General features: G+C 48.3%; 1 protein-coding gene across 1 annotated transcript in view; it reads left to right on the top strand.

The window, feature by feature from the left end:
* Positions 1-13011, top strand: part of NOC2L (NOC2 like nucleolar associated transcriptional repressor) — an 88998-nt gene that overhangs the window by 55072 nt on the left and 20915 nt on the right. Inside the window, exon 17 of the mRNA XM_067472993.1 lies at positions 129-267. Within this exon, the coding sequence (XP_067329094.1) occupies positions 129-267 (139 nt within the window). The remainder of the gene's footprint in view (positions 1-128; positions 268-13011) is intronic.

Here is a 13011-nt window from a genome sequence, read left to right as displayed (position 1 = left end):
TTTCCTCCCTCTCTTCTTCTTTCTTCTTTTTTCTGAAGTATGTGTGTACGTATGTATGGGTGTGTATGCATATAATACACGTGTGTGTGTGTGTCTGTGTGTGTAACCTTTTCTTTCTCCACTTACAGCTTGAGGACCTGAACTTGCCTGAAATCAAGCGGAAGAAGCCAGGCGAACAGAAAGAGGACGACAAGAGGGAATTTAAGGAGCTTTTTGAGATGGACAGCGACTCCGAGGAGGAAGGGACTGGCAGCCTCTTCGTCAAAGGTATGGAGGCCAGATGTGGGGTTAGATGAAATAATTATGATCATATTATTATTATTATTATTATTATTATTATTATTATTATTCAGGGGTTAGTTGAGACTCTGGCACAAGCCAGTCAAGGTGGTCGCTGTGGTGATGGGCACACTGGGTGCAGTGCCTCAAGACCTTGGCCTGCACTTAAAAACAATCGGCGCTGACAAAATTACTATCTGCCAGCTGCAAAAGGCCACCTTCCTGGGGTCTGCACGCATTATTTGCCGATACATCACACAATCCTAGACACTTGGGAAGGGTCCGATGTGTGATCCTATACAACAGCTAGCTGTGTACTAATCTTGTTGGGTTAGTACACACAACAACAACAACAACAACAACAACAGCTCCCTAAGGGACTTGGGGCAACTTACAAAACAACACATACAACAAAAAATCTCAAAGGGACTTGGGGCAGCTTATACAACAGTACAAACAACAACAATAACAACATCTCGCAAAGGGACTTGGGGTGGCTTACAAAACAGTACAGACAACAACAACATCTCCCAAAGGGACTTGGGGCAGCTTAGGAAACAGAACATACAACAACAACAACAACATCTCCCAAAGGGACTCGGGGCGGCTTACAAAAAGGACATACAACAACAACAACAACAACATCTCCCAAAGGGACTTGGGGCAGCTTAGGAAACAGAACATACAACAACAACAACAACAACATCTCCCAAAGGGACTCGGGACGGCTTACAAAAAGGACATACAACAACAACAACAACAACATCTCCCAAAGGGACTTGGGGCAGCTTAGGAAACAGAACATACAACAACAACAACAACATCTCCCAAAGGGACTTGGGGCAGCTTAGGAAACAGAACATACAACAACAACAACATTATATTATAGTATTATAGTATTAGAGTAGCACAGGAGACAAGGCAGAACTGTGTTCCTGGCCCCCTCTCTCTTCACTCTGGCCCAGAGCGGCAGTTGGTGCTGGGGAAGGAGTCCCCAACTGATGACATATGCAGGAGACAAGGTGGAACTGTCCCCTTGTCCCCTCTCTTTTCACTCTGGCCCAACTGATGACATATGCAAGAGACAAGATAGAACTGTCCCCTGGCCCCCTCTCTCTTCACTCTGGCCCAGAGCGGCAGTTGGTGGTGGGGGGAGGTGTCCCCAAATGATGACATATGCAGGAGACAAGATGAAACTATTTCCTGGCCCCCTCTCTCTTCACTATGGTCCAGAGTGGCAGTTGGTGATGAGAGAAGGGTCCCCAACTGATGACATATGCAGGAGATAAGATGGAACTGTCCCCTGGCCCCCTCTCTTGACTCTGACCCAGAGCGACAGTTGGTGCTGGGGGGAGGGGTCCCCAACTGATGACATATGCAAGAGGCAAGGTGGAACTGTCCCCTGGCCCCCTCTCTCTTCACTCTGGCCCAGAGCGGCAGTTGTTGCTGGTGGGAAGGGGTCCCCAACCAATGACTGAGTTTTCGTGTTAGGGATCTTTTTAATTTTCAATGTTTTGACTCAGTCGAAGGAGGCTGAGCCCTTTCCGTTTGCAATTGGAGGAAGGAAGTAGTGGCGGGGCTGATGTTGATCCAGGTTGACTCAATGCGATAGGACTTTTCCCTCAGACAAATTGAGCAGAGCACAGCTGCTCTACCAGAAGCATGTGTGTGTGTGTGTGTGTGTGTGGAGGGACGGCGGCAGCAGGTCATAGCGGGGGAATGGTGTTTGGGCACCCCTGGAGAGGCAATTAGGCCGCGCATGGCTGGGCCGGTGATGCCGCCTGATTTCTGAACGTCGCTGCCAACCCAGCGACAGCGGCGACGCCACTTTCCCTGCGAGGGAAGAGGCAAGGAGGGGGAAATCCTGTCGGCGGCGTGGAGCGGGCTGCCAACGCGAAAAGCGAAGTGACACGTTTTGGAGCCGGCGAGCCTCCCTTGGCGGAAGAACAGCAGGAGCTGTCACGGCTGGAAATCGCCCTTTTCGCACTCTTCACACACTTCCCCTTCAATGTGCAGGGAGCAGGAGAAAGAACATCCGAGACCGGGAGGGAAGATGTTGGGCGAGTGGGCTTATTAACCAAAGACCCTCCTCAGAAATGCACAGCAGCGTGACTTATTAGCAGCAGCGTGACCCAGCACCAGTGGCCAAAAGTGATAGAACAAAAACACACAGACCAATGTTCTCTCTTCGATAGGAGGCGTTTCTTTGCAGTAAAATAATATGGCTGCACTATTTACAATAACAAGGTTTCCACAACACAAATGAAGTTCTTTACACTTCCTTCTTTGCTTCCATGCTGGGCTTCTTTCTCATGCAGATAAACAGCTTCTCTCTCACAGAGCTTCCTCTCACACTGAGGTCTTCTCATATTGAAGCCTACTTCACACTGAGGTCTTTCTCCCACTGAGGCCTTCTCACATTGAGGCCTCTCTCAGACTGACGCCTCTCTCACACTGTGACCAACTAACACAAATAAAGTTCTTTACACTTCCTTCTTTGTTTCCACGCTGGGCTTCTTTCTCATGCAGATAAACAGCTTCACTCTCACTGTGCTTCCTCTCACATTGAGACCTTCTCTCACACTGGGGTCTTCTCATACTGAAGCCTACTTCACACTGAGGTCTTTCTCCCACGGAGGCCTTCTCACATTGAGGCCTCTCTCAGACTGACGCCTCTCTCGCACTGAGGCGAACTAATACAAATAAAGTTCTTTACACTTCTTCTTTGCTTCCATGCTGGGCTTCTTTCTCATGCAGATAAACAGCTTCGCTCGCACAGAGCTTCCTCTCACACTGAGGCCTTCTCTCACACTGAGGTCTTCTCATACTGAAGCCTACTTCACACAGAGTTCTTTCTCCCACTGAGGCCTTCTCACATTGAGGCCTCTCTCAGACTGACGCCTCTCTCACACTGTGACCAACTAACACAAATAAAGTTCTTTACACTTCCTTCTTTGTTTCCATGCTGGGCTTCTTTCTCATGCAGATAAACAGCTTCGCTCGCACAGAGCTTCCTCTCACACTGAGGCCTTCTCTCACACTGAGGTCTTCTCATACTGAAGCCTACTTCACACAGAGGTCTTTCTCCCACTGAGGCCTTCTCACATTGAGGCCTCTCTCAGACTGACGCCTCTCTCACACTGTGACCAACTAACACAAATAAAGTTCTTTACACTTCCTTCTTTGTTTCCACGCTGGGCTTCTTTCTCATGCAGATAAACAGCTTCACTCTCACTGTGCTTCCTCTCACATTGAGACCTTCTCTCACACTGGGGTCTTCTCATACTGAAGCCTACTTCACACTGAGGTCTTTCTCCCACTGAGGCTTTCAAACAGTGAGGCCTCTCAGACTGATGTCTCTCTCACACTGAGGTGAACTAACACAAGTAAAGTTCTTTACACTTCCTTCTTTGCTTCCATGCTGGGCTTCTTTCTCATGCAGATAAACAGCTTCGCTCGCACAGAGCTTCCTCTCACACTGAGGCCTTCTCTCACACTGAGGTCTTCTCATACTGAAGTTTACTTCACACTGAGGCCTTCTCAGACTGACACCTTTCTCAGACTGAGGCAAACTAACACAAATAAAGTTCTTTACACTTCCTTCTTTGTTTCCACGCTGGGCTTCTTTCTCATACACATTAACAACTTCGCTCTCACAGACCTTCCTCTCACACTGAGGTCTTCTCACATTGAGGCCTCTCTCAGACTGATGCCAGCCTCTGGAGCTACCCAGGCAGCAGCAAGCCAGGGAGGCAGGCCTTCCCCGCCGCACCTCAGGCTGCCACATTTCCGGGGTCGGTGGAGGCCAGGGAGGCAGGTCTTCCCCACCACACCTCAGGCCAGCACACTTCCGGGATCCCAGACTTCCACTGGAAATAAATATTTTATATTAATATTTTCAAAAGCCCGCTAAACAGCGAGTCTGCAAAAGTGAACCACGAAGTAGCGAGGGAACACTGTAAACAGCTTCACTCTCACAGTGCTTCTCACATTGAGGCCTCTCACAGACTGACGTCTCTCTCACACTGAGGCAAACTAACAAAAATAAAGTTCTTTAAACTTCTTTTTTCGCTTCCATTCTGGGCTTCTTTCTCATGCAGAGAAACAGGTTCGCTCTCACAGAGCTTCCTCTCATACTGAAGTGTTCTCTCACACTGAGGCCTTCTCATACTGAGGCCTACTAACACTGAGGCCTCTCTCACACTGAGGTGAACTAACACCGAGGCCAACTAAACTACAAAACACCTGCTTATGTTGAACGGCCACTTTTGCGGAGTCATTGTATCCATTTAACCCTTTCAGTGCTTGACTCACATTTTTGTAATTAAAAATACCTAGTTAATTTTTAATATATCTGACAGAAGCACCATAGAATTGGCCATCCAGTCCAACCCCCTTCTGCTAGGCAGGGAAACACAGTCAAAGCACACCCAGTAGATGGCCACCCAGCTTCTGACTCTCCTAGACTTGGAAGAGACTGCATGGATCATCCAATCCAACCCCCTTCTGCCAAGCAGGGGAACACAAAGCCTTCTCAACAGATGGCCATCCAGCCTCTGAATCTTTTAGAGTTGGAAGAGACTCCAACAGTCCAATCCCTTCTGCCAAGCAGGGAAACACAATCAAAGCACCCCCAACAGATGGCCATCCAGCCCCTGAATCTTCTAGAGTCTGAGCACCTCATTTGGGGAGAGTGTTTGTGCAGCTTTCCGAACTCAGGCGTTTGCGATGCCCTCCGGAACAAAGCCGCGCCTTTCCTTGCTGACGAGCCATGTTTTCTATTTATGGCACAGCCTTGGTCTTTTGCCTGTGTGCAGATGAGTGGAAAATAAGCTGTTAATAGCGAGGAAATTACCAATTTTCTGTTAATTAGCTGCAGCTCGCAGCCGCTTTCCTTTTTTAAAAAATTAAATATTGCAGTCGTTAAGCGCTCATTAGTGTTATATAGCGACTATAATCTCTGTGGAATACGTTCGTCTGGGGAAGAGACCGGCTCCTGTTACCATTGCAAACTTGGAACGATGGCGTCATTTTCCCCTGGTTGAAGCAAGAGACTGACCCTCGCTCGCCCTTCGGGCTGCAGCCCTAAGCGGAAAAGGCTACTAAAATGGGAAGGTCAAGCTTCCAGGCCAAGAAAGATGAATAAGTCTGAGAGAGGCCTCAGTGGGAGAAAGACCTCAGTGTGAGGTAGGCCTCAGTGTGAGAGAACGCCTTAGTATGAGAGAAAGCTCTGTGAGAGGGAAGCTGTTTACTGTGGTTCCTCGCTACTTCGCAATTCGCTTATCGCAGACTCGCTGTTTCGCGGTGGTTTTTTAAAAATAATTTAAGTAGCGAGGGAACACTGAGTGAAAAAGAGAGACGCCTCGTCACTGCCTCGGCCTCTTGTCGAAGCTGCTTCTTCCCTCTCCAGGCGGCTCTTCTTCTTCCCCCCTCGCCCTCTTTACCTTCCTCTTTCTGCTTCTTGTTGCTGCTTGGGCCTCTTGCCACCACGATTGAGTAGGCAGTGGAAGTGTCGTGGGAGAAGGAAGAGGAAGGTAAAGAGGGCGAGGACAGAAGAAGAGCCACCCCCTCGCCCTCTTTACCTTCCCCTTCCTCCTTCTTGTCTCCGCTTGGGCATCTTGCCGCCGCAATTGAGTAGGCGGCAGAAGTGTCGTGGGAGGAGGAAGAGGAAGGTAAAGAGGGTGAGGAGGGAATAGGAGCCACCACTTCACCCTCCTTACCTTCCTCTTCCTCCTTCTTGTCTCCGCTTGGGCATCTTGCTGCCGCAATTAAGTAGGTGGCGGAGGCGTTGTGGGAGGAGGAAGAGGAAGGTAAAGAGGGCGAGGAGGGAAGAAGAGCCATCCCCTCGCCCTTTTTACCTTCCTCTTCCTCCTTCTCATCGCCGCTTGGGGATCTTTCTGCCGCAATTGAGTAGGCGGTGGACATATCGTGGGAGAAGGAAGAGGAAGGTAAAGAAGGCGAGGAGGGAAGAAGAGCCATCCCCTCGCCCTTTTTACCTTCCTCTTCCTCCTTCTCATCGCCGCTTGGGGATCTTTCTGCCGCAATTGAGTAGGCGGTGGACATATCGCGGGAGAAGGAAGAGGAAGGTAAAGAAGGCGAGGAGGGAAGAAGAGCCATCCCCTCGCCCTCTTTACCTTCCTCTTCCTCCTTCTCATTGCCGCGTGGGGATCTTTCTGCCGCAATTAAGTAGGTGGCGGAGGCGTTGTGGGAGGAGGAAGAGGAAGGTAAAGAGGGCGAGGAGGGAAGAAGAGCCATCCCCTCGCCCTTTTTACCTTCCTCTTCCTCCTTCTCATCGCCGCTTGGGGATCTTTCTGCCGCAATTGAGTAGGCGGTGGACATATCGTGGGAGAAGGAAGAGGAAGGTAAAGAAGGCGAGGAGGGAAGAAGAGCCTCCCCCCCCCCCGCCCTCTTTACCTTCCTTTTTCTCTTCCTCGTCGCTACTTGGGCCTCTTGCTGCCGCAATCGAGTGGGCGGTGGAAGTGTTGCGGCAGAAGGGAGAGGAAGGTAAAGAGGGTGAGGAGGGAAGAAGAGCCACCTCCTTGCCCTCCACCTTCTTCTTTCTCCTCCTCGTCGCCGCTTGGGCCTCTTACTACCACAATTGAGTAGGCGCTGGAAGTGTCGTGGGAAAAGGAAGAGGAAGGTAAAGAGGGTGAGGAGGGAAGAAGAGCCACCCACCTTCCTCTTCCTCCTTCTCGTCGCCGCTTGGGCCTCTTCCTGCCGCGATCTCTGAGGATACGTTGGATTCCCCCCAGGTAGAAAGCAGCCAGGCTTGGAAGCTGCAAGACCATTCAGTTCTACTTAAGGCAATAAATTGCAACATTCACACTTGCCCCCAACAGAGAATAGTTCTTTCTCCCACCTTGGACATCATTCCACAGATATATCAACCCCACTTGCCTAGTTTCCAACAGACCTCACAATTTCTGAGGATACATGGGATTTCCCCAGGTAGAAAGCAGCCAGGCTTGGAAGCTGCAAGGACATTCAGTGCTACTTAAGGCGATCAATTGCAACATTCACACTTGCCTCCAAGAGAGAAGAGTTCTTTCTCCCGCCTTGGGCATCATTCCACAGATATATCAACCCTACTTGCTTAGTTTCCTACAGATCTCATAACCTCACAATCTGCAAGGCCATTCAGTGCTAATTAAGGTGATGAATTGCAACATTCACACTTGCCTCCAGCAGACAATTCTTTCTCCCAATTTGGACATCATTCCACAGCTATATCAACCCCACTTGCCTAGTTTCCAACAGACCCCACAATCTGCAAGGCCATTCAGTGCTAGTTAAGGTGATGAATTGCAACACTCACACTTGCCTCCAAGAGAGAAGAGTTCTTTCTCCCACCCTGGACATCATTCCACAGCTATATCAACCCCACTTGCCTAGTTTCCAACAGACCCCACAATCTGCAAGGCCATTCAGTGCTAGTTAAGGTGATGAATTGCAACACTCACACTTGCCTCCAAGAGAGAAGAGTTCTTTCTCCCACCCTGGACATCATTCCAGATATATCAACCCCACTTGTCTAATTTCCAACAGACCTCACAATCTGCAATACCATTCAGTGCTAATTAAGGAGATGAATTGCAACACTCACATTTGCCCCTAACAGACAAGAGTTCTTTCTCCCACCTTCGACATCATTCCACAGATATATCAACCCCACTTGCCTAGTTTCCAACGGACCTCACAACCTCACAACCTGCAAGGCCATTCAGTGCTAATTGAGGTGATGAATTGCAACATTCACACTTGCCCCCAACAGAGAAGAGTTCTTTCTCCCACCTTGGACATCATTCCACAGATATATCAACCCCACTTGCCTAGTTTCCAACAGACCTCACAATCTGCAAGGCCATTCAGTGCTAATTGAGGTGATGAATTGCAACATTCACACTTGCCTCCAAGAGACAAGAGTTCTTCCTCCCACCCTGGACATCATTCCACATATATATCAACCCCACTTGCCTAGTTTCCAACAGACCTCAAAACTTCTGAGGATACATTGGATTCCCCCAGGTATAAAGCAGACAGGCTTTGAAGTTGCAAGTCCATTCAGTGCTAATTGAGGCAATGAAAGGCAAGAATTCTTCCTCCCACCGTGGACATCATTCCACAGATATATCAACCCCACTTGCCTAGTTTCCAACGGACCTCACAACCTCACAACCTGCAAGGCCATTCAGTGCTAATTGAGGTGATGAATTGCAACATTCACACTTGTCCCCAACAGAGAAGCGTTCTTTCTCCCACCCTGGACATCACTCCACAGATATATCAACCCCACTTGCCTAGTTTCCAACAGACCTCACACTTCCAAGATGCCTGCCATAGATGTGGGCGAAATGTCAGGAGAGAATGCTTCTGGAACTTGGCCACACAGCCCGGAAAACTCACAGCAACCCGGAGGAATGTGAATTTTTTGTGGCATCAGAGAGGTTGTTGTCAGAGGCAGGCGGGTGGATTAGGCCGGCTTTTCAACTGAGCCAGTCGGGCTCTTCTTAGATTTTTGCAAGGCCTTTGGGAGAGGTTTGCAACTCGTATGATTTGTTGTCTTGGGGCTTGTTTGGTTTTTGCTGAAACATTAGCAACTTTGAAGTAGGTAAATCTTCCGGAGGGCTTGCAGACTTCTCTGGAAGGAAGTCCTGAATCTCTAATCATAGATGTCCTGGCTTCCAGTCTTATCTGCAGACACGGAACCGACTTGATTTAATTGTGTTTCCAAATGGAAACGAGAATGAGGAACGTCGGAACGCGTACTCAGGGGTCTTGCTGCCAGCTGTCACTCGGACGTTGGGTAGAACGTATACTGTTGCTTTGAATCTTAATCCTAAAGTTTTACGGGTCGGAGGCTTTCTTGGCTGGAACCACTGGGTTGTTGTAGGTTTTTTCGGGCTATACGGCCATGTTCTAGAGCCGTGGTTCTCAACCTTTCCAATGCGGTGACCCCCAAATAAAGTTCCTCGTGTTGTGGTGACCCCCAACCATATTTTCGTAAATAATTTTGCCACCCTTATGAATTCTAATGCAAATATCTAATAGGCAGGATGTATTTTCATTGTTAGAAATTGAACATAATGAAAGCATAGTGATTAATCACAAAAACTATGTTTGGGGGAGTATGGACAACGGATGATGGGATTTGCAGTACCTTCAACCAGTTCAGCTCTGACTTCCATAGACCACTGAGATCCCCCACGAATTACAGGCCTGGACCAAACTTGGCACAGAGAACTCCCATGACCAACAGAAAATACTGGAGGAGTTTGGGAGGAATTGACAGTAATTTATGGGAGATGTAGTTCACCTACATCCGGAAAGCACTGAGAACCCAAATGACTATGGATCTGGACCAAACTTGGCATGAATACTCAATATGCCCAAATTTGAACAATGGTGGAGTTTGGGGGAAATGGATCTTGACATTTGGGAGTTGTAGTTGCTGGGATTTATAGTTCCTCTGCCATCAGAGAGCCTTCTGAACTCCAACAGAAATGGAATTGAAGAAGCTTGGCATACAGAACTCTCATAACCAACAGAAATTACTGGAGAGTTTTGGGGTTATTTTCCTGACACTTGGGAGTTGCTGGGATATATAGTTCTCTCCCATCCAAAAGCATTCTGAACTCATGCAACCATGGAATGGACTCAAACTTGGCACAGAGAACTCCCATGGTGTACAGAAAATACTGGAGAGGATTGGGGTACATAGATCGTGGCATTTTGGAGCTGTGGGAGATATAGTTTTCTCCAAATATAGCATTCTGAACTCATGCAATCATGGAACGGACTCAAACTTGGCACAGAGAACTCCGATAGTGTACAGAAAATACTGGAGAGGATTGGGGTACATAGATCGTGGCATTTTGGAGCTGCTGGGATATATAGTTCTCTCCCATATATATCATTCTGAACTCATGCAATCATGGAATGGACTCAAACTTGGCACAGAGAACTCCCATGGTGTACAGAAAGTACTGGAGAGGATTGGGGTACATAGACCTTGGCATTTTGGAGCTGCTGGGATATATAGTTCTCTCCCATCCAAAAGCATTCTGAACTCATGCAACCATGGAATGGATTCAAACTTGGCACAGAGAACTCCCATTGTCAACAGAAAACTCCCATGGCCAACAGAAAATACTGGAGAGGATTGGGGTACATAGACCTTGGCATTTTGGAGCTGCTGGGATATATAGTTCTCTCCCATCCAAAGGCATTCTGAACTCATGCAGTCATGGAATGGATTCAGACATGGTACAGAAAACTCCCATGGTCAACAGAAAATATTGGAGAGGATTGGGGTACATAGACCGTGGCATTTTGGAGCTGCTGGGATATATAGTTCTCTCCCATATATAGCATTCTGAACTCGTGCAATCATGGAATGGACTCAAACTTGGCACAGAGAACTCCCATGGTCAACAGAAACTACTGGAGAAGATTGGGGTACATAGACCGTGGCGTTTTGCAGCTGCTGTGATATATAGTTCTCTCCCATCCAAAGGCATTCTGAACTCATGCAACTATGGAATGGTTTCAGACTTGGCACAGAGAACTCCCATGGTCAACAGAAAATACTGGAGAGGATTGGGGTACATAGACCTTGGCATTTTGGAGCTGCTGGGATATATAGTTCTCTCCCATCCAAAAGCATTCTGAACTCATGCAACCATGGAATGGATTCAAACTTGGCACAGAGAACTCCCATTGTCAACAGAAAACTCCCATGGCCAACAGAAAATACTGGAGAGGATTGGGGTACATAGACCTTGGCGTTTTGCAGCTGCTGGGATATATAGTTCTCTCCCATTCAAAGGCATTCTGAACTCATGCAACTATGGAATGGATTCAAACTTGGCACAGAGAACTCCCATGGTAAACAGAAAATACTGGAGAGGACTGGGGTACATAGACCTTGGCATTTTGGAGCTGCTGGGATATATAGTTCTCTCCCATCCAAAGGCATTCTGAACTCATGCAGTCATGGAATGGATTCAGACTTGGTACAGAGAACTCCCATTGTCAACAGAAAACTCCCATGGCCAACAGAAAATACTGGAGAGGATTGGGGTACATAGACCTTGGCATTTTGGAGCTGCTGGGATATATAGTTCTCTCCCATCCAAAGGCATTCTGAACTCATGCAGTCATGGAATGGATTCAGACATGGTACAGAGAACTCCCATGGTCAACAGAAAATACTGGAGAGGATTCGTGTACATAGACCATGGCATTTTGGAGCTGCTGGGATATATAGTTCTCTCCCATATATAGCATTCTGAACTCGTGCAATCATGGAATGGACTCAAACTTGGCACAGAGAACTCCCATGGTCAACAGAAACTACTGGAGAGGATTGGGGTACAGAGACCTTGGCGTTTTGCAGCTGCTGTGATATATAGTTCTCTCCCATCCAAAGGCATTCTGAACTCATGCAACTATGGAATGGATTCAGACTTGGCACAGAGAACTCCCATGGTCAACAGAAAAAACTGGAGAGGACTGGGGTACATAGACCTTGGCATTTTGGAGCTGCTGGGATATATAATTCTCTTCCATATATAGCATTCTGAATTCATGCAATCATGGAATGGACTCAAACATGGCACAGAGAACTGGAATGTTAAATAGCCTCTGTGTGTCTGTGTATATGTGTTGTGTGTCTATGGCATTGAATGTTTGCCATGTATGTGTACATTGTAATCCGCCCTGAGTCCCCTGCGGGGTGAGAAGAAGGGCGGAATAGAAATACTGTAAATAAATAAATATCAGTGTCTGCTTTCTAACCTGCAGGGCTTTGGGTCTGAAGTGGCAACACCCTCCCCTCGGAGTCTTCGCCTCGCCCCCTCCACACCTTCTCCACAAAGCTTCTTTCTGATGAGATAGCGTTGTTGTTGTAGTTGTTGTGTGCTTTCAAGTCGTTTCGGACTTATGTTGACTCTAAGCGAGGGCCAGGTAAACAACCTTGGAGGGCCGTATCCGGCCCGCGGGCCGTAGTTTGAGGATAAGCGGACGAGAGGACGGTATCTACCCACTCCAACTCCCTGCATCACCCCCACTTCCTGCACACTCGCCCCCTCCACACCTTCTCCACAAAGCTTCTTTCTGATGAGATAGCGTTGTTGTTGTTGTTGTTGTTGTTGTTGTTGTGTGCTTTCAAGTCGTTTCAGACTTAGGTTGACCCTAAGCAAGGGCTGGGTAAATGACCTTGGAGGGCCGTATCCGGCCCGCGGGCCGTAGTTTGAGGATAAGCGGATGAGAGGATGGTGTCTCTACCCACTCCAACTCCCTGCATCACCCCCACTTCCTGCACCCTCGCCCCCTCCACACCTTCTCCACAAAGCTTCTTTCTGATGAGATAGTGTTGTTGTTGTAGTTGTGTGCTTTCAAGTCGTTTCGGACTTATGTTGACTCTAAGCGAGGGCCAGGTAAACGACCTTGGAGGGCCGTGTCCGGCCCGCGGGCCGTAGTTTGAGGATAAGCGGATGAGAGGATGGTGTCTCTGCCCACTCCAACTCCCTGCATCACCCCCACTTCCTGCACCCTCGCCCCCTACTCACCTTCTCCACAAAGCTTCTTTCTGATGAGATACCATTGTTGTTGTTGTTGTGTGCTTTCAAGTCGTTTCAGACTTAGGTTGACCCTAAGCGAGGGCCGGGTAAATGACCTTGGAGGGCCGTATCCGTAGTTTGAGGAAAAGCGGACGAGAGGACGATGTCTCTG

The sequence above is a fragment of the Anolis sagrei genome, chromosome 13 (genome assembly GCF_037176765.1).
Source record: "Anolis sagrei isolate rAnoSag1 chromosome 13, rAnoSag1.mat, whole genome shotgun sequence".
NCBI lineage: Eukaryota > Metazoa > Chordata > Lepidosauria > Squamata > Dactyloidae > Anolis > Anolis sagrei.
The sequence above is the reverse complement of the archived record's forward strand: the minus strand, read 5'-3'. Positions and strand labels throughout refer to the sequence as shown.